The sequence below is a fragment of the Pseudophryne corroboree genome, chromosome 2 (genome assembly GCF_028390025.1).
Source record: "Pseudophryne corroboree isolate aPseCor3 chromosome 2, aPseCor3.hap2, whole genome shotgun sequence".
Lineage (NCBI taxonomy): Eukaryota > Metazoa > Chordata > Amphibia > Anura > Myobatrachidae > Pseudophryne > Pseudophryne corroboree.
Genome location: NC_086445.1, coordinates 426,623,315 through 426,646,181, shown reverse-complemented (window position 1 = coordinate 426,646,181; position 22,867 = coordinate 426,623,315). Strand labels below are relative to the sequence as shown.

Genomic DNA, 22,867 nt, shown 5'->3' with positions numbered 1-22,867 from the left:
CAGATAAGCCGTGGGTGGTGGTGGGGGGGGGGTTGGCGGTGGTTAAGTTTAGGCTGCGGGGGAGGGTTAGGGTTAGGCTGCGTCCTGGGGGATTAGGGTTAGGCAGCGGGGGGGGGGGGAGGCAGCGGGGACACGGTGTCAGGTTTAGGCACCTCTGGGGGGCGGTTAGGGTTAGGTACCAAGGTGCGAGGTTAGGGGGTTGGGGAGAGGGGAGAACACCCCTTACCCCTGTCTGCTTCTTCAAAATTGGTATCCCGGTGTCGGTATTTTGAGCGCTGGGATCCCATGCACCGGGATCTCATACTGATCCCAGAGGAATTAGTGAAATAGGCCACTGCACCAAAGACATTGCGCTGCTACCAGGCAGGATGGTGTGCATGGGGGGAATTACGCACTGCCTTAGCTTAGGTAGCTTGCATCTACTGATTCTAGCTTTAGTTTGAAGCCTTTTATAATCTGGGCCATTATTTAGTTGTTGTTATGCATTTGTTAGCAACAGTTCCTTATATGTATGGCCTGGCTGACCCTTCAAAGAGCTTTCTAGTGCCAAAAGCTTTGAAGGGTTGATATATGCTGACACCTACATCTGTAAGTAACAGACGGCCTACTGATTGAACGTCCTGTATGACACTTGTTTGTTAGACACCTTACAAAATTGCTTCTTATGTACAGTTTTATGCATTATCTTGTTGCTATTTGTGCATTTAAATAAATAATAATAATAATAATAATAATAATAAATTAGTTGATATTAGCCACATTAATAAACCTATGACGTTTTATGGCACTCTTTGTATACATCACCCATTTCTGAAATATGGACAAACAATAACCACAAAAGCAGAATCTTCTTTTGTTTTTGCCTAGGCAGTGAGAACGGACAGCGCTTAGGACCCAATAAATGATGTGTTTAGTTAGGTGTGAAATGCTCAGCCTATCAATGGGCTGTCTCTCTCCTCACAACTTGACAAGCTCTGCTAAAGAGCTTAACAGTGCAGATTAAAGCTAAAAAAAATTGTTTCCCATCTGTTATGTGGAAGAGCTGTCATTCAGCATTCGGCTGCTAAGTTGGAAGTTTGCGTAAGTAGCTATATTTATTCTGAAACGTGTCTAATATGTGCATGCATACTAAGTTTTCAGTTCTTTATGATTGAAGATGCACTTGTTTCTTTCCTTAGCCAGGGTAAGAAGAATGGTTCATTTATTCTGGATAACCATTTGGGGACTTTTCTGCATGTCACTACTTGACGGACAGCTGCAAACTCCTACAGGTAACAACACACTGTGCAGAGTATCTCAGTATAGCACCTATATGACGTAACACATATACATGTAATCGTTATCATTTCAAGTTATGTTAAGATCCTTCCTTGTAATAGTGAATAGTTAAAATTAAATACAACCTGTCCAATATTTTGAATCTATCTAAACATAGTCTGAAGAAAATGTTACTTGTTCATAAGAGGACAGTAAATGGAAAAATTATTCTTAGCTCTAAATAGTTAATTAAACCATATTACATATTATCCATGGTGACTTTTCTATATTACACAGAGCTCTTGCTTCATTTTTGGAAGTGTACCATGTATCTGTCATTAGGTTATCTATATATCTATCTATAGATATATGCATACATACATACATACATATATTATGTACATATACATAGATTGTGGTCATTTATCCTTGTTGATATTGAGCCCACTAAATAGAAGCACTGTATAAAATAAATTACATGCTATTATTGCCCATTTAAATCAAGCATAATATATGCCACATTTTTTGCTGTTTATTCAAATTTTGAGCAATATATAAAGTTGAAAAGGTTGAATGTTTGATCCTTTGTCATACCAGTGACGTGCAGTCAGGATATTCATAAACCAGTATACTCCAGCATTTTGACTATAAAAATGATTACATTAATACAAAAAAGATATTTATAACTTACAAATATCTTGTTTTATATAAAACAGTCATCATTGAATTATTATAATTATTTTTACAGTCCTAGTTGTAGTATTCTACATGTGTGTAACTCTGGCTCTGATACTAACCAGTGCCTCGCCAGCCATTGACCTCGCCGCACCTCACTTTGTCGCACGACTATTAATGGCTGGGTAAGGCTTTGTACAGAATTCAGTCATTCCTGACAATTAATTAAACAAGATATACAGAGAGAACTTTCTCAGCCATTTCTCAATATTAGCAAAGTCTGCAATTAAAGCAGCAATATTTTCAGCCGGTTTTGTAATGATTATAATTCTGAGTTTGTTTCTATGTTTATATATATATATATATATATATATATATATATATAAAAAACGTAAGAAATTAGATAATGCTGTTTTGACACTGCTTGAAACAGCAAATTACATTTACTCTGATTTTCACCTCCAATCTAAATGTGACTTTCTGTAATTAGAATAACTGGGGCTGTAGGTAAAGCCATACATTGTGGGTTATTCAGGTTGAATTGCAGTTTCTGCTAAAAAGCAGAATCTGTAATCCTTTTTTTTGCATGCTAGGGGCCGTCTGTTGAAGGGCAAAGGCCTGTCATTGTGGTTGCAGCAACTGTGGAAGACCCCCTGCAGCCCGCAGCTAGGCTGCTTTTGCAGGCGGACCGCTGCCATTTTCCTGTCCAGAGCGACTGTGTGTGACATCACGCAGCCGCCCCAAAAACACCGCCGACCCACCCCTGTTTTCGACGTCTCGCTCCCGCAACGCTCGGCCGCCACCCTCCGACCATCCTGCTAATACCTCTGCCTGTTAATCGGGGTTATTGCGGTTGCATTGATTAGCGACCTGAATAGCCCCCTTTGTCTGGTTATATTCATTACTGAGTTCATTTTATCTATAATGTTGTCATCATCCCCATTGTCATATTTTAAATGTCTTAAGCACAATATAATAGCTTACATCCATTAACAACACTTTGCAGGAATATTCAGACATTCAATGGTTTACTATCAGCTGGATTCAGATAACCTTTATAGTCTAGATCAGTGTTTCCCAACCGCGGTCCTCAAGGCACACTAACAGTCCAGGTTTTAGTGATATCCAGGCTTGAGCACAGGTGACTTAATTAGCACCTCAGTTATTTTGATTTAACCATCTGTGCTGAAGCCTGGATATCACTAAAACCTGCACTGTTGGTGTGCCTTGAGGACTGCGGTTGGGAATGCCTGGTCTAGATTCACAACATAGTGCATTTTATTTTCAACTAGTTACCAGCCCATCAAAATAACGGAACAACATAATAGTAATGTCAGCGCCGGAGGCTGTGTGCACCCGAAAGGAGCAACACTTGAATTGCTCCATCAGGCGCCATCTAGTTGCCTGCCAGTGCGCAAAACACTTGCATTCCCCCATAGAGGTGAGGAACAGCGTCAGACTTTTATGATATAAGATATTCAACTGAAGTAACAAAGATTTGACTGATTTTGATGAGCTTTATCGCACACTGTTTTGCTTTATGTAGCTGCAGAATCCAGAACGCCCCTGGACAGCATACTGTACAAAGGACTTACAGACGTTCATTATGGAATGGAAGAAGGAAGCGGATCATTACCAGAACCCGATCCATCTTCAGCCAAATCACATAGCCAACTCTACAGGAGCTTCCTCCGGAGAAGGAAGAGGTCCATTTTATTCCCCAGTGGAGTCAAGGTGTGCCCAGAAGAAACCTTTGAACAAGCTCTTGTGAATCATATAAAGTTTTTTAAACTAAGGGGTAAGTGAAATAGCTGAAAATAGTGTTGTTTATTAAGTTGCACTAACAGTCCTGGTCAGTGTCGGACTGGGGCATGTAGGGCCCACCGGGGGAATGCAGTGGGAGGGGTCCATGTTAGGGGTGTGGCCAGACTGCAGAGGGGGTGTGGCCTGCCACCACATTGGTTTGACTAACCATTAGAGAGTTCAACGTCTAGGCTGCTTCATAAATATATACAGTAAATTCAGCTGCTGCATGCATGATAATGTACCAGATTAATAACAGCAATGCAATGTAGAAAATACACCTAGTCCAGTATAAGGTAACAGATGTATAATGTATAATTCAAGTGCACAGTCTGGAACCTGATCCTTAGAGCAGGAGGTGGGCCCCCAGGCAGTAGGGCCCACCAGTGGTTTCCCCTGTACCCCTGTGGGCCAGTCCAAGCCTGGTCCTGGTCTTAAGTGTATCCATGCTTGTGCACAATCAAACTGGCTAGGTACTAATTATGTCACCTGTGCTTTTAGCAGAACTGTTAGTGCTCCTTGGGGACGGAGTTTGGGACCAGTGTTTGAAAGCAATGTAGAATGCAATTGTACAGCATATATTATTGACACTAGCCCTGTAGTGAAATAGCTAGTGTTTCATAGTGGTTTCCCAGGCCCCAGTGTATTAGTGCCAGAGATAATATTAATCTGCACAGCAGGGATCATAAGGAAGATTAATGCTGATGATCTGCTAGGTGTTTGTCACTTGCCCATTGTAGCCACCATACTTGGCACTGTTGCCTAATTAGTGTTAACTAGGTTTAAACAATGAAACCTTAGAAAGTCTATTTAAGGTAGTGATGAGCGGATTCGGTTTTACTCGGTTTTACTCGGTTCTCAAAACCGAATCTTATTGGCTCACTGATGTCACGTGTTTTGGATAGCCAATAAGATTCGGTTTTGAGAACCGAGTAAAACCGAGTAAAACCGAATCCGCTCATCCCTATTTTAAGGTATATTTTATAGCAGAAATTCACCCGTTAGTGTCATGTTTTATGACTGTCACAATGCAATGATGCAAGTGTACCATGATTATTATTAATATTGGGTCAGCATACTCTGTATAACCATTAATTTTGTTTATAAAGTGGATCTGAAGTAAATCAAGTCCATAATTTCAGCTGTTTCTTGTTGGAAACTGCAATATGGGTCTTTTTTAAATGAGTTCTGCTAACTATGTGTTCCATATATTTATTATTATTTTATTTATTACCAGTTATTTATATAGCGCACACATATTCCTCAACTCTTTACAGAGAATATTTGGCCATTCACATCAGTCTCTGCCCCAGTGGAGCTTGCAATCTATATTACAGGGCTGTTTCTAGCCAATTTGGCTCCCAGTGTGAGATTTAAAAATGCCCCGTCCCCCATGACTTAAAAAAATACGCCCCCCCACCTAGATTTAAAAAAAAAACCTTGGCGCTCCCGGCAAGGGGGCTTGGCCTCATGCAAATGGGCGTGTCCTCATTAAAATGGGCGTGGCCTCATCTGAAAAGACTACCACACCCCAGTTTTTGACCCTGCACCAACAGATCACGGCAACCATAGGAAAAAAAAATTCTACCATATTAAGCCCCACACAGTAATGCCCCCTGCACCATATTATGCCACACACACCGCAATGCCTTTGATACAGTAAATCCCCACATTACGGCAGGCAGAGTCCCCATTTTCCACATTACGGCAGGCGAGAGTCCCCATTTTATACATTACGGCAGGCAGAGTCCCCATTTTCCACATTACGGCAGGCAAGAGTCCCCATTTTCCACAATATAGCAGGCAAGTGTCCCCATTTTCCACATTACGGCAGGCAAGTGTCCCCATTTTCCACATTACGGCAGGCAAGAGTCCCCACTTTACACATTACGGCAGACAAGAGTCCCTATTTTACACATTACGGCAGGAGAGAGTCCCCATTTTACACATTACGGCAGGCAAGCATCCCTATTTTATACATTACGGCAGGCAAGAGTCCCCATTTTATACATTATGGCAGGCAGAGTCCCCATTTTCCACATTACGGCAGGAGAGAGTCCCCACTTCACACATTACAGCAGGCGCAAGTCCCCATTTTACACATTATGGCAGGCAAGAGTCCCCACTTTACACATTACGACAGGCAAGAGTCCCCCATTTTACACATTACGGCAGGAGAGAGTCCCCATTTTACACATTACGGCAGGCAAGCGTCCCCATTTTATACATTATGGCAGGCAAGAGTCCCCATTTTTCACATTACGGCAGGCAAGATTCCCCATTTCACACATTACGGCAGGCAAGTGTCCCCTTTTTACACATTATGGCAGGTGTCCCCATTTTACACATAGTGAGAGTGAGTGAGAGAGAGAGAGAGAGAGAGAGAGAGAGAGAATACTTACAGAAGCGATTCCCGCTCTTCGGCCCGCCTTACCAGTCGCTCCTCACGCCGGCCGCCTCTCCCTCTTCGTAGCTTGGCTCCCCCTCCTCCTTAGTACCCCGCTCTGGAGGGGGGGTTGTCAGTGCCGCGGCGTGCGCCCCGTGCGATTGCACGGCTCGCCCGCCCCAAGAAACGTCCCTGCATGTACACGCACACACATCATGCTAATTTTGTTGGGAGCCAATTAACCTACCAGTATATTTTTGGATTGTTGGAGGAAACCGGAGTAGAAGCACGGGGATTATATATAAACTCCACACAGTAAGGGTTATAGGCCCTCATTCCGAGTTGTTCGCTCGCTAGCTGCGTTTAGCAGCAGTGCAAACGCTAAGCTGCCACCCTCTGGGAGTGTATCTTATCTTAGCAGAAGTGCGAACGAAAGGATCGCAGCGCTGCTACAAAAAAAAAATTGTGCAGTTTCAGAGTAGCCTTGCTCCTTACTCCTAGCTTGCGATCACTTCAGACTATTTAGTTCCTGTTTTGACGTCACAAACACGCCCTGCGTTCGGCCAGCCACTCCCCCATTTTCCCAGCCACGCCTGCATTTTTATCTGGCACGCCTGCATTTTTCAGCACACTCCCCGAAAACGGTCAGTTACCACCCAGAAACACCCACTTCCTGTCAATCACTCAACGATCAGCAGTGCGACTGAAAAGCGTCGCTAGACCTTGTGCATCGTCTTTTGTGAAAGTACATCGCGGGTGCACACTGCGCATCATACGCATGCGCAGAAGTGCCAATTTTTTGCCTCATCGCTGCGCTGCAAACGAAAGCAGCTAGCAAACAACTCGGAATGAACCCCTAGTGGGAATCTCAGTGCTGTGAGGCAGTAATGCTAACCATTACATCATCCGTGCTGCCACACAGTATAATGCATGATATGATGCAAGATCAGGCATGTTTTGCTACTGTGACATAAAACTATAGGAAATTATTAATTAAATGTCTACTTTATGATACATTGCTACTTGTATTTTATTAAAGTAGAACTGTAATACCATTAAAGGAGGTATTTCTCAAAGCTCAGAGAGAGATAAAATTGTGAGAGATAAAGTACCAGCCAAAAGTTTTTGCCATACATTTTACAGGCTTTTTTTTAAAAAACATTGGTTGGTACTTTTTCTCTCAAAATTTTATTTCTCTCCAAGCTTTGATAAATATCCCCCTAAAAAAACAATACAGCAAATAATACATGTTTGAATGTGGTTATCACTAAAATGGGAAGAAGGTACACATACTGTATCAGTCTTGTATATGTAATCATGTTAATCACATCTAGCATAAGTTCCTTAGAATTTCAATGAGGCAACTGTTCTGTCAGTGTCATATTTCACACCAGCACTGTTATGAAATATGTGCTGGATATTTAAGGTTATGGTAAAGATTTAAAACACAGGGGGTGATTCAGATCCAGAGGCGTAACTAGGGTTTTCGGAGCCCAGGGCAAGATGGAAAATGGCGCCCCCCCCCCCCCCCCCCCAAATAACAAAAAAAAAAAAAAAAACCACCAAAAGAAGAATGTGCGTGCGGCGAAGGCGCGCACGGTGAAAAAATGGGCGTGTCCATGCACCAGAAGGGGTGTGGCCACGCACCAGAAGGGGTGTGACCACTGAAAATGGCCCACAGTGCTAGTTACATTGCCCCACAGTGCCAGATACAATGCCCCACAGTGCCAGATACAATGCCCCACAGTGCCAGTTACACGCCCCACAGTGCCAGATACACGCCCCACAGTGCCAGATACAATGCCCCACAGTGCCGGATACATGCCCCACAGTGCCGGATACACAAGACTCCGCTCCAGGTCTCCGGCGGCGGCTGTGTGGTGCCAGTTCGCTAGCCAATCAGAGCTCGCGGACCAGCAGCCAATCAGGAGTCGGTCCGCAAGCTCTGATTGGCTAACGCCGCCGGAGACCGGACACACGCAGTGCTAGTGCTGGCAGCGGCGGTGAGGGGAGGGAGAGATGCTGCGCTCTCCTCCCCTCACATTTCGGCGTGACGGGGGCAAGTGGGGCATGATGCCCTGGCCGCCGGCGGCGCCCCCCTCTCCTGGGCTTGCCAAGGCGCCCAGGGCACGTGCCCCACTCGCCCTACCCTAGTTACGCCTCTGTTCAGATCTGATCGCTGCTGTGCGTTTTCACACATCGGGCGATCAGGTTCTAACTGCGCATGCATATGCACCGCAATGCGCATGCGTGTTGGACAACAACAACAGGCATCGCCAATCAGTGATGAGATGGTGCAAAACATCTGATCGCACGGGCGTTCGCAAGGTGATTGACAGGAGGAGGCCGTTTGTGGGTGGTAACTGACCGTTTATTGGGAGTGTCCGGAAAAACGCAAGCGTACCCAAGCGTTTTCAGGGAGTGTGTCTGACGTCCACTCTGGCCCCCGATCAGCCTGTTCTCATCGCACTGTAGGAGTAAGTCCTGGGTTGCGCACAGACTGCACAAAGTGGATTTTCGCAGCTCGCCATACACATGCGATCGCACACTTGCACGGCAAATTTACACTCCCACTGGAGGCGGCGACTATCTGAGCGCAGTATAGCAAAATTAGCAGCCCAGCGATCAGATCTGAATTACCCCCTCAGTGCAGGTGATTAGCAAAAAATGGCAGTTCCACAATGCAAATGCAACTTTTGAGCTTACACGGGCCTTGATTTGTATAAATGTGTATACATTTCTGCTCAGGGCATAGTTTTGTGGGCATTGGTTTGCACAGGCATGGGGGGAAGGGGGCACTGCAGCGTGTGTGTGTGTGGGGGTGTTTGTTGTTTCTAGCTTTCAGGGCAGAGTACATATCGGGCACACCACATCCCCACACATTCTCTTACAGCAACAGCAGTAGACCCCTGGCAGGGCTGTAATAACCCTAGGCTCTTAGGTAGTTTGGGCCCCCTCCAACGCTTGAATATTTCACCCCACTACAGCTGAAGTTTGAGAAGCAGAGCTTATGCCATCATTTACACTTTCAGTACTCACACAGACGCTGATACCCATATTAAATAAAGTGTGCTGACCTCTTTTCTCACAGTGGAATTGTTCATCCTTTTTCTTTTCTCTTTTGAAATAGCGCTAGTGTCCTATTGGTCCACTGCCCCCTTCACCCCACATTGTCTCAAAACCCCAGTTGACTACGAGTGTGCGCAGAGTGCTAAATGCCTTTAATCATTGGAGCCTTAGGGTGAGGCCCTTCAGGGCCATCTTTTTGTACTGGCTCAGTGGGCAGTTACCCAAGGGCTCCAAGAGTATAAGGTCCCTAGGCTCATTGCTAAGGGTCCTCTTTTTCCGGGGGGTTCCAGATTTTTGGAAATCGGCCCTGGGGAACCGGAGTTATCTGACTTCCAAGCAGTGGTCCCCATCCAAGCCAGTTAATTACTCTTCCCAGCCAGATATCTCAGGTTCTTTCTAAGAGTTTTTCGGAGGGTATATTCCAGAAGTTGGGACTCTCCCCTTTTGGTGGACACAGGCAACTTGTCTCTGATGTGCCTAGAACCAGAGATATTAGCTTTCCAGCAGAACCTGCTCCAGCTCCACACACCTGGTATGCAGTTTTATATTTTCATCAGTGGATTGCTCTGACTTCTGAACACTGATCCCCAAGTCCCTAGTACCTCATAAGAGATGGGAATCTCTAGTGTTTTTATTCCATTGAAAGCTACGAAATCTATATCCAGGAACTGGAGATATCTGCAGTCATGCAAGCTGTCCGCCCACTGGAAAATGATGAATATTAAGCCCACTCCACCCCTCCCCTGTGTATTAAACACCCCCTACCATCCTGGAAGTCATATACCGAGGCCCCATCATTTAGCCCAATTTCCCCTTCTACAGTTCAGTGTTCTCCCTCCTGCCCCATCTCCCACCATCTGTGCCGTATAGGAGTAATTAGCAGAAATTACTGCTCTAGATCGTACATGCTGAGCAGAAGATAGAACACCCCCTACCGCCCGCGGGACAGCAAAGCTGCCGCTGATAGCACCCCCATGGGTAGGGGCTCCAGAGCATTGCTTTGCCCTAGCCCCTGCAGGGACCCTAATATCTCCAGGGTTCCTAGGCTTCAGCGTAGTCAGTCTGGTGGATAATACTGCCCTGCACCCTGGGCTTGTTTTCACTATTAGGGTGGACCAAGAGGGGTTCCTGTGATATACTGAAGCAATACCTGCGCCGGTATTGTCAGTTCAGGGGAGAAGTAATTTTTATGGAGGCTTTTTTAACACAGGTTTAATGTCATTTTCAGTGCACTTGCAAACATGCTTTTCTGTTGAATCTAGGCTGGGGCATGATCTTCTCCAACCTTGGCCAGAGAAATTAATTTCTAGGCAAACTCCAAGCAATGTAATTACATTTTCTCAAATGTAACTTTTTTAGATATAAGGGGTGGAATGTAATAACGCCCGAGTTCGGTGGTCATGCAGGATGACTCTGATGTTTTTTTTAAAGGGGCAATCAGGTGCAAGGCATGGTTTAGTCTTGATTTTTAATACATTTGTGTCGCTGGGAGTATATACACTTTGTACTGTCCAGTAACATTGCCAGCATATCATATTAACAATGTTATTGGTAGAGGCTGCCACTACTTAGTTGCACTGGGACCCCCACAGACCTTAATGCGGCCCTCCTCAGAGCCGTAATAGGATTTAACGTGCCCTCTGCCAGCCCCGCCTCCTATGCACATGATGTCATGATGTCCCACATAGGGGGTGGGGCCAGCCGGCACACAGAAGCACGGCAGTGCACAAAGCGTTTGCAAGACACTCTGTGCAGCTGCATACATTGCAGGGTGCCTGCCTGTAGCATCCAAAAGGATTCAATGTAGTCACTGCTGCAGTGTTACTGGCCATGGGGTGGTGACTTTGCTGTCCACAGAGTCTTGCGCTCTGCGCGACGGTACCAGTAGCACACCTAACTGTATATGCATATGCATACGCTGCATTTGTCACTCTAAATGAACCCTTAGTCAGATGCATGCAAGTCTGCAATTGCACATATGTGTGCGCTTTTGCTTTCTGAGCATGCACACAGCAAAATCATGCTAGATACACAAACTTGTGTCTCAGCCCCAATATCAACACAGTGATTGATATTCAAAATTATGAAAGTACAGAAAGGTCCTTCCCAGGGGCATTTTAAGAGAGGAAGTGTCCTGTGTGCAGATTCCAGATAGGCCCCCTCATTTCCACGGCGACTTAGGCCCCGGCATTGTGCCGGAGTCTACTGAGCATGCGCAGGTGTTATGCACACCAGTGCCTGCAGGAAAGTACTGGTGTCAGGACTGTTATGCACTCCAGTGCCTGCAGGAATGTACTGGTGTTTGAACTGTTATGCAAAACAAATGGACTTACAGACAGACTGGGGAATATGACATAACGTACACAGAAGGTGATAGGTTAACAAAATACACACAAAGTGAACAGAGAAGCCCAGAGGCTAAGGAACTGGGTATCTCCCTTGTATTAGAACTGCTCAGATGGGAAAAGCAAGATGTTGTGTTTTAATACGTAGAGAACCCGAAATGCTGTTGCTAAGGGCAACAGCAAAACCCTAAAGGGTTACCAACGGGTGTGGCAGTAAACTCCTTGGTCAGAGATGGAATGATAGACACAAGGAGAGTCTCCACAATCCTAATTCTCACTTGCAGTGCACAGGTTCAGCTTACTGCCACTAAACTGACCCCTGACACCTAGCACAGTGAGACAGGATTAGACAGGCAAGTCTTAGAATACAGCCGCAAACTTGCTAAGTTCACAGAGTAGTAACAGAACCCCAGCAAGCTAAACGACTGACTCCAGTCTTACTGCTAGGTCTGGATTGGCAGAGTGTAATACCAAATCCCCAGGCCTATTTGCAGTAAGCAACAAACAAATACAAAGCTACACAGTACTGGCTAACTTTCAGAAACTGACTAACCAACAAAGATTCAGCCGCATCTGCTTACCCTGAGAAGAGGCCTTATAAAGCAGGTGCTGTCCACGCCCCACTCAGACCTCACAGACTGTGAGCACAAAAACCAGCACCGGATCCCCTGCCATGCACAGAGCCTATAACCACTGCACAGCAAAAGACCCGAACCGGAGTATCAGCTGCGCTCAGGTCACTCCGCTAGCACTTGTCTCCCGGTTGCCATGACGACGTGGCAGCACAGGGCAGGAGACCCTAACAGTACCCCCCCTCTGACGAGGGGTCAAAGAACCCCTACCACCGGGTTTATCGGGGAACTGCGAGAAGAAAGAGCGTATCAGTCTGGGGGCATGAAGATCACAACTGCGCACCCACGACCGCTCCTCCGGGCCATACCCCTTCCAGTGCACCAAAAATGACAGCCGACCCCGAACCACCTTGGAGTCAAGAATCCTTTCAACAACAAACTCCCTCTGGCCACGTATCAGAAGAGGGGAAGGTCTTCCACTGGAAGAAGGATTACTAATCGCCCGTTTTAAAAGGGAACAATGAAAGGTTTTATTGATACCCAAAGAACGGGGCAGATCTAACTGAAATGCCACCGGATTGATAACCCTGGTGATCTTATAAGGGCCGATGAACCGGGGGCCTAACTTATGAGATGGCTGTCTCAACTTCAAATTCTTGGTAGACAACCAGACGAAGTCTCCTAATTTGAAGCTGCAGGGTCTTTTCCGCTTATCAAAAACCCTTTTGGTCACTAATGACACAGACACAAGGGCTTTCTTCACTTTCCGCCAAATACCTCTAAGGACCGAAACCACAGAGGAACCACCAGGCGTGGAGTCCAGGGGGTCAAAAGAATTGGCCTTAGGATGATGCCCATACACACAAAGGAATGGAGAGATCCCTGTAGCAGAGTGAGCCGCGTTGTTATAGGCAAACTCCGCCATGGACAGATGAGCAACCCAGTCAGTCTGACACTTGGAGACATAACACCTGAGGAACTGCTCCAAGGACTGGTTCACCCTTTCAGTCTGCCCATTAGACTGCGGATGGTAGCCCGACGACAAGCTGACAGAAATCTGGAGATCGGAACAAAATGCCCTCCAGAATTTGGCCACAAACTGTGATCCGCGGTCAGAGACCACATCAAGTGGCAACCCGTGGAGACGCACAACATGCAGCATAAATAATTCAGACAGGCGTCTGGCCGATGGCAGCCCAACCAGTGGAACGAAGTGCGCCATCTTCGAAAACCTGTCAACGACAACCCAGATGGCTGTCATCCCCGAGGATTTGGGCAAGTCCACCACAAAATCCATTGAAATGTGGGTCCATGACTTAGATGGGATAGAGAGTGGATGTAATGGGCCAACCGGAACCCCTCTAGGAGTCTTATTTCGGGCACAGATGTCACATGCCCGAACCCACTGATCCACATCCTTAGCCACCGAGGGCCACCACACCGCCCTAGATAGCAACTCCCGAGTTCTGGCAATACCCGGGTGACCTGCAGACTTCTTGGCATGGAATTCCAGGAACACTCGCTGTCTTAACCTAGGAGGCACAAACAAAAGACCTACCGGAAGGTCTGGAGGAGCCTGCTCCTGTGCTCTAAGGACTAATGATAAGAGGTCCTGGGTAATGCCCACTTTAATACATGATGGGGAAACAATGGGCAACGGCTCCTCGGTGGTCTCCTGGATTGGAGCAAAACTCCGCGAGAGCGCATCAGCCTTGATGTTTTTTGACCCAGGGCGATATGTTATCAAAAAATTAAAGCGAGCAAAAAACAAAGCCCATCGTGCCTGCCTGGCATTGAGACGCTTCGCTGACTCTAAATATGCCAGATTCTTATGGTCAGTGAGAATTGAGACCACAAACGTAGCCCCCTCAAGCCAGTGTCTCCACTCCTCGAGTGCATCCTTAATAGCCAACAATTCCCGGTTACCCACGTCATAATTCATCTCGGCAGGCGAAAATTTACGGGAAAAGTAAGCACAGGGATGAAGGCGATTATCAGACACTCCCATCTGAGAAAGCACTGCCCCAATACCCATCTCAGAGGCATCCACCTCCACCACAAAAGGACGCTCTGGATCTGGGTGTCGCAGCACCTTGGCCGAAACAAATGCCCTTTTGAGACGGGCAAAAGCCGCTTTAGCCTCACAAGACCAGTGAGCAACATCCGCCCCTTTCTTAGTGAGTGCCACCAAGGGCGCCACTATAGACGAAAATCCAGCGATAAATCGTCTATAAAAATTCGCAAAGCCCAGGAAACGCTGAAGCGCCTTCAAACTAGTGGGCTGCACCCAATCCAGGACTGCCTGTACCTTGGAACCCTCCATTTGGAAACCTTCTGGGGAGATAATATATCCTAGAAATGCGATTTGCTGAACTTCAAATTCGCACTTCTCCAGCTTCGCCCCAAGCCGGTGGTCTCTGAGTTTCTGGAGGACTAAGCGTACATGCTTCCGATGTTCCTCCAGGGAATGGGAGAAGATTAGGATGTCATCTAAGTATACAACTAAGAATCTATCCAAATATTCCCTGAGCACATCATTCATGAAATCCTGGAAGACTGCCGGGGCATTACAGAGCCCAAAAGGCATCACCAAATATTCATAATGCCCTGAGTGGGTATTAAAGGCAGTCTTCCATTCATCCCCCTCTCTTATTCGGATTAGATTGTACGCACCGCGTAGGTCAATCTTAGAAAAAATGGTGGCAGTACGAAGCTGGTCAAACAAGACCGAAATGAGAGGCAGTGGGTATGAGTTTTTAATCGTGATACGGTTCAATTCCCTGAAGTCGATGCAGGGTCGCAACGAACCGTCCTTTTTACCCACGAAGAAGAACCCCGACCCAACTGGAGACTGTGAAGGTCTGATAAATCCCTTAGCCAAGTTCTCCTGAATGTACTCTGCCATAGCCTGAGTCTCAGGACGTGACAGGGAGTACAACCTGCTCTTGGGAAGCTTAGCATTTGGCAACAAATCAATGGCACAGTCATAGGGGCGATGGGGAGGTAGTACCTCTGCAACTTTTTTGGAGAACACGTCCGCAAAATCTGCATAACACCCTGGCAATCCTGGCAAACTTAGCTGCGAGAGCCTGACTGGAAGGCTCAAGCAACTCCTGAAACAATCAGTACCCCAACTAAGAATCTCCCCAGAGACCCAGTCAAATTGAGGATTGTGGGCCCTTAACCAGGGTAACCCCAACACCAATGGGGCAAAAGTACAGACAGTCACATAAAAGGACAATTTTTCAGAGTGTGTGGCTCCAATAAACAAAGAAATCTGGCTAGTGCAAGAGGTAATTTTACCTTGGGATAATGGTTCCCCGTTTAACCCACAAATCTCAATTTCCGATGCCAGGGGTACTAAGGGAACAGAGTGTTTCAGGGCGAATTGGCGGTCCATAAAAACCCCGTCGGCCCCACTGTCCACAAAGGCCTCAGTCTTGACAGTTTGACCGAGGATCTTCAAGGTCACCGGAATGATAAAAGTCTTCTTGGGAAATTCTGACTTCTGGCCTGACAGGATATTTCCCATCACCCTCAGGCCCTGAAGTTTTCCGGCTTTTCTGGGCATGATACTACCACATGACCTTTATTCCCACAGTACAAACACAACCCCTGCTGTCTCCTCCGCGTCTTCTCACGCGAGGAGAGGCGGGTAGCCCCAATCTGCATAGGCTCCTCTGAAAATTCCTCAGAGTCTGAGGTTCCCTTGGGAAGGAAGGAAATCTCAGTCTCCCTTTCAAGCCTACGCTCTCTCAGCCGTCTATCCACCCGGATGGATAACTGCATGAGCTGATCCAAGCTATCAGGCAAGGGATATTGTACCAGTTGGTCCTTTATCTGGTTAGAAAGACCTCTTCGGTACTGGTGTCTCAGGGCTGGGTCATTCCACTGGGTATCATGGGCCAACCTCCGAAACTCCGTACAGTAAACCTCAACTGGCCTTCGCCCTTGCTTAAGGATCGAAATCTGAGCCTCGGCTGAGGCCGTCTTGTCAGGGTCATCATACAACATGCCCAGTGCCGTAAAAAAAGCATCAACACTTTTAAGCGACGGACAGTCAGGCTGCAACCCATATGCCCAGACCTGTGGGTCTCCTTGTAGCAAGGAAATCACTATGCCCACCCGCTGAATCTCCGACCCAGAAGACTGAGGCCTAAGCCGGAAGTATAGCTTTCAGCTCTCCTTGAAACAAAAGAACTGCGAGCGATCTCCAGAAAAACGATCCGGGAGATTTACTTTCGGCTCCTTAACCCCTGCAGGTGCTGCTGCTGCGGGAGCTCCGCCAGCAGCCTGGGAGGTGTGCATTTTAATGGACAAATCATTAAATTGTCGAGTCAGGACCTGCACCTGATCGACCACCTGTTGCAACGTATTTTGAGGGGTATGCTCCATAATCCCACAAAATTTCAACAGGAGTATTAGGCTGCTGAATATGTTATGCACACCAGTGCCTGCAGGAAAGTACTGGTGTCAGGACTGTTATGCACTCCAGTGCCTGCAGGAATGTACTGGTGTTTGAACTGTTATGCAAAACAAATGGACTTACAGACAGACTGGGGAATATGACATAACGTACACAGAAGGTGATAGGTTAACAAAATACACACAAAGTGAACAGAGAAGCCCAGAGGCTAAGGAACTGGGTATCTCCCTTGTATTAGAACTGCTCAGATGGGAAAAGCAAGATGTTGTGTTTTAATACGTAGAGAACCCGAAATGCTGTTGCTAAGGGCAACAGCAAAACCCTAAAGGGTTACCAACGGGTGTGGCAGTAAACTCCTTGGTCAGAGATGGAATGATAGACACAAGGAGAGTCTCCACAATCCTAATTCTCACTTGCAGTGCACAGGTTCAGCTTACTGCCACTAAACTGACCCCTGACACCTAGCACAGTGAGACAGGATTAGACAGGCAAGTCTTAGAATACAGCCGCAAACTTGCTAAGTTCACAGAGTAGTAACAGAACCCCAGCAAGCTAAACGACTGACTCCAGTCTTACTGCTAGGTCTGGATTGGCAGAGTGTAATACCAAATCCCCAGGCCTATTTGCAGTAAGCAACAAACAAATACAAAGCTACACAGTACTGGCTAACTTTCAGAAACTGACTAACCAACAAAGATTCAGCAGCATCTGCTTACCCTGAGAAGAGGCCTTATAAAGCAGGTGCTGTCCACGCCCCACTCAGACCTCACAGACTGTGAGCACAAAAACCAGCACCGGATCCCCTGCCATGCACAGAGCCTATAACCACTGCACAGCAAAAGACCCGAACCGGAGTATCAGCTGCGCTCAGGTCACTCCGCTAGCACTTGTCTCCCGGTTGCCATGACGACGTGGCAGCACAGGGCAGGAGACCCTAACAGCAGGTCTCTGAAAACATGGTGTCTGCCATGGTGCAGAGACTAATTACCAACTGTGCATGCGTGGCAGCCATTTTGGGAGTGATTTTTACCGTGGCTTCAGGACTCATCATGGAACTCCGGAAAGGTAAGTATTAAAACAATATGGGTGTGGTGTGGGTCCCCCTGGACCCAGGGGCCCATGTGCACCACACACATTGCACCCATAATGGTCCGGGTGTGGTATAATAGATAGACAGTGTCTAATTAGACAGTCAATAGATAAACACCACATGATAGTCAGTCAAAAGTTCGAAAGGGTAAAAAGGTCGACAAGGTGAAAAAGTAGACATGAAAAAAGTAGACAGTACAAAAAGTCAACAGGGTCAAAAGGTCGACATAAAAATGGTCGACATAAAAAAAGGAAGACGCCATTTTTTTTGCAGTTTTGATGTTTGTGTGTATAGTTTTGTCTTCTGGGACCCCCAATTGTAGAAAGGCATCCACTCGTGGGGCACCCTTGGCTCGCCACGCTACGGGCTTGGTAACTTGCTGCACTTGCCACAAGGTTTAGAACCAACTCTATGTCGACATGGATTGAGAAGGTATGAAAAAGTTCAAAAACATGTCAAATTTAAAAAACCCTGTCTACCTTTTTATGTCGATCATTTTCATGTCGACCTCTTGACCCGGTCGACCTTTTGTACGGTGTACTTTTTTCATGTCGACCTTTTGACCCTGTTGACCTTTTGACCCTGTCGACCCAATGTCTGTCTAACGTATGAGGCTAAATGTAATAGGGTGCAATTTTGGAAAACGTGCTTTTTTACAGCAAATTCGCACATTTTCCGAAAATCACAAAAGAAACCGCAGGGGTCAGCATCAATTGGCCTTGTGGTTTGTGGGGAATCCACAAGGTTAATTGATGCTGACCCTTGCGGTTACATCAATTAAGCGTTACACAGCCTAATAATGAATGGGGAAAGCCGCTATTGGCTGTACCCTAGCAACATAGAGCCATTCAGGAAGCTGCTGCTGCGGCAGCGGCTCCTGATTGGCTGGCGGGACCCTCTATTGATATTACTATCGGTAGAGGGTCCTCATTCGTGTAGTAGAAGTGTATGTTTACACATACACTTCTACATGTTTGTTGGTTCGGGTAAATGCGTTTTATTATTTTAACCCCAGGGATGCCTATATGGATCGAAGAGGACAGATCTACACAGGATTTTTGGTGAGTATATTTTTTGTTAAAACAGGTACCCTAATGGATTCTACTTGGACAAGGGGACGTGCATGGTGGCATGGGATGTAGGTAAGTACGTCTGAGTGTGTAAGTGTGTAAATAAACTTTTACTTTTAAGGTGTGTGTGTCTTGTCTTTTTTGGGGTATTTCTTTTGTTGTGGAACTACAAGTACCAGTGGGCCCTTTAAGTCCCCTCATGCTGGTACTTGTGGTTCTCCAAGTACCAGCATGCAGGGGAGGCTTGCTGGGACTTGTAGTTCCACAGCAAAAGACAATATTCTTTTTAACACTTTCACTGCTACCAACCCTCCATTAACAGCCCACGGATGGAGGGGACAGCCCCCGGCTTCATCCCTGGCCCTTGGGTGCCTGGAGGGAGGGACCCCTTTATTTAAGGGGTCCCTACTCCCCCAGGGAACCCCGGCCAGTGGTGACTAGTTGGGGGGTTTGTGATGCTTTGGCTGCAGGGACCTATATAAAAGTGTCCCCCGGCTGCGGCATCACCTCCCTGGCTAGTAGAGCCAGGTGCTGGTTTCAAAAATATGGGGGACCCCTACTTCATTTGTTCCTCATATTTTTGGAACCAGGACCAGTCCAAGAGTCTGGTGCTGGTTGTTTAAGTACGGGGAACCCCAGTTAATTCCCCCCCCCCCGTATTTTTGCAACCAGGACCGGATCACAGAGCCTGGGGCTGGTTATGCTTTTGGGGGGGACCTGCACGTCATTTCAAAAAAGTTTTTTAACACTTTCATTACTGTTCCATACAGAAGCATGGCCCTCATTCCGAGTTGTTCGCTCGCAAGCTGCTTTTAGCAGCTTTGCACACGCTAAGCCGCCGCCTACTGGGAGTCTATCTTAGCATAGTAAAATTGCGAACGACAGATTAGCAGAATTGCGAATATACACTTTTTAGCAGTTTCTGAGTAGCTCCAGACTTACTCGGCAACTGCGATCAGTTCAGTCAGTTTCGTTCCTGGTTTGACGTCACAAACACTCCCAGCGTTCGCCCAGACACTCCCCCGTTTCTTCAGACACTCCCGCGTTTTTCCCAGAAACGGCAGCGTTTTTTCACACACACCCATAAAACGGCCAGTTTCCGCCCAGAAACACCCACTCCCTGTCAATCACATTACGATCACCAGAACGAAGAAAAAACCTCGTAATGCCGTGAGTAAAATTCCTAACTGCATAGCAAATTTACTTGGCGCAATCGCAGTGCGAACATTGCGCATGCGCAATTAGCAGAAAATCGCTGCGATGCGAAGAAAATTACCGAGCGAACAACTCGGAATGACCACCCATGCACGGATCTCACTGATCTGTGCATGCTTCTGACTAAGTAATAAAAACATGACCAAAAGCCGCATGTTTTTATTACTACCTTAAAATTCGCACCCTATTACATTTGCGATTTTTAGTAAAAAAAATAGCAAGTTACAAATGTAACATCTAGCCCATGGTGTCTATCTATTGACTGTCTAACTAGACAGTGTTTATCTATCATCCGGATACCAATGGTCCTTGATTCCCTATACATTATGAGTCGCATTACACAGGGCTCATGAGAGCCACCAGCCCTTATGTGGCGGGTGTTTGTTTCCCTGAAAATTCATCTTTTTCGCATTGCTATGCAAAAAAGATGCACAAGTAGACTATGCTGAATGATATGTGATTCAAATGACGGGGGTTATTCAGAGCAGATGCCTGCATACGCAGCCAGATCTGCGTTCATCTCTACACATGCTGGGGACCGCCCAGCACAGGGCAAGGCCACCCAGCATGTGTAAGGCCACCTCCTGCTGTGTTCGCAATCTAATTGCAAACGCATCGGATTTAAGGTTGACCCCTGGTAAGCGCAGCCTGGCGGTTAGTGGCCATTTTTTTTATTGGAGCGGCTGCATGTGATGTCACGCAGCTGCCCTGAAAACGATCCCGGCTTGCCCCCGTTCACCTTGCCCCACCACCCCAATGCCGCGTTGCTGCCCCAGAAAACGCCTGCCACTGTCAATCACATTGTGGTTGCATCCATTGGGGATGCAACTGCAATGTGTGAGTCCGCGCATGCCAGTGTCATACGCAGTTTGCTGTCACCGGCAAACTGTACTGTGCTCCACAACAGTGGCTGTGTCTGAATGACCCCCGATGTGTGGCATGTGTATATTTCGAGTGCGACTGCAGTTGTATCTCTATACAAAATGCTACCTTACAGTGTCAGTGGAAAACAGCCACTGACACTGAAATGTAGCATCTTGTATAGAGATACAACTGCAGTCGCACTCGAAATATACACATGCCACACATCGGGGGTCATTCAGACCAAGATGTTGTATTGGTGCGCACATTGCGGTCGCATCTCCGATGGATATACATATGCCACACATCATTCGTCTGCTTATGCATTTTATTTAAGCATTTTCAGGGAAAAAGATACACAAAAAGACGCTTGGAATTGGTAACTAGCTTGGGACTAGGGGACTAATTCAGCATGGATCATAAATGTGCGAATAACCGCACATCTACGATTCATTTGTCTGACATGCCAGATCCAGCCTCCCTCCCCCTTGCAAACATTCGAAAGCATCACACAGCGGTGATGCCTTTACATGTTTATGGTAGCCCTCTGGCGGCTACCCGCCATCTTTCAGGTCGCATCGGCTGCAGATGACGTCATGCAGCCGCTGCGGTCCGCCCTGCAAACTCTCTGGACATGCCTGCATTGTGTGGACCGCGCTCTGATAAAGCTCCCCACCACCTTACGAATGCTTCTGCCTGTCAATCTAGCAGAGGTGTTCACAGATGAGAGATGCTTCAGCATCGGACTGTGGGGATCATTCCGAGTTGATCGTAGCTGTGCTACTGCCGCCCCCCCCTCCCCCTCTACGGAAGTGCAAAAGCATCGCCCAGCGGCGATGCTTTTGCACTTTTGGAGTAGCTCCCGGCTAGCGCAGCTTTAGCATGCTGGCCGGGAGCTACTTGTCGCAGTTGCTGCGGCCCAACCCCCGCACGGTCCGGCCACGCCTGCATTGGCCGGACCGCACCCACGAAATGGCGGCCAAACAACGCCGTTCCGCCCCCCCGCCCAGCGACTGCCTCTGCCTGTCAATCAGGCAGAGGCGATCATAGCAGTCCGTCAGCCGTCGGCCGTCTGGCATGCACCGATCAGGTCAGAATGACCCCCAGTGTGCGCACACGCAGTGCGGCCGATGCACATGCGCACACTTAACATGGCTTCAGCATGTGAACACTGCCGCAGCAGCGTTCCATGCTGAATTAGGCCCTAAGTGCGACTAGAAGGACAGTTTAACGTGAGTGCAGCAGCAACAACGGAGGACACATAGCTATATTAACACTATTTTAAACATAGCTCTTATATTGGATCAATTTATATTGAATTTTTATTAGTCTTTTAGTTGTTTGGAAGGGGGTGCAACCTACTGTAGTTCTCTGGTAGTTTCCTAGAACATCAGTGAAGACAAAATGTGTTGCCTGTATATAAAGGAAAAGGGCACTACATCAAGTTATTAATGTATTTATGTTTGTAATGAATTGCATTGATCTGAATTACAATAATACTGAATACATTAATTATACAATTCCCCCACTACTGATATACAGGTTCACAGCTCCTTGTCTATGGAGTGAGCAAACATAAGCTCCTGCTATTTTGTAAGACCATAGAATATCCCTAAACTAAGCTGGATAAAGAGCTGACTTGGCCATGGATGGGAGAAGCAGGATTTAAAACTGATTATTAGGAGTGTTAAACAGCAGGACATTAGTTATATAACATATATAACCTTGGTGTTTGGGAATAAACAATGTGATCAGACATTTACCATCCCCTGCTTTATTCACGATGCCAAATGCAGTACAGCACCACTGTATATAGAGTCCCTCTAATCCATATTCATATGGAGTACCGGGGAAAAAGTAATGAGTTAAAAAAAAACATCTCAAGTGCACGGAAGAGGACAGAAATACATTTACATTCCATATTTTGTACATAAATACTATCAGTAAACAAACACTTAATACAATGATCTCAACAGGATTTAATATGTTGCAAGGACAAGACTATATGCAGGCTTGGGGAAGCTGTGCTTTAAAGTTTTATCATCCATTTGCTATCAGATAATAAGATTTGCTTAAAAGTGGCGATAAGACAGAGGGG

General features: G+C 46.6%; 1 protein-coding gene across 2 annotated transcripts in view; it reads left to right on the top strand.

Annotated features, from left to right (window-relative positions):
* The first annotated feature begins 1,184 nt into the window (after window positions 1-1,184).
* The window catches only part of IMPG2 (interphotoreceptor matrix proteoglycan 2), a 182,761-nt gene continuing 161,078 nt past the window's right edge, over window positions 1,185-22,867 (top strand). For both annotated transcript variants that reach the window (XM_063953576.1, XM_063953575.1), the window contains exons 1-2: window positions 1,185-1,271; window positions 3,479-3,730. In XM_063953576.1, the coding sequence (XP_063809646.1) occupies window positions 1,193-1,271; window positions 3,479-3,730 (331 nt within the window). In that variant the 5' untranslated portion in view covers window positions 1,185-1,192. The remainder of the gene's footprint in view (window positions 1,272-3,478; window positions 3,731-22,867) is intronic.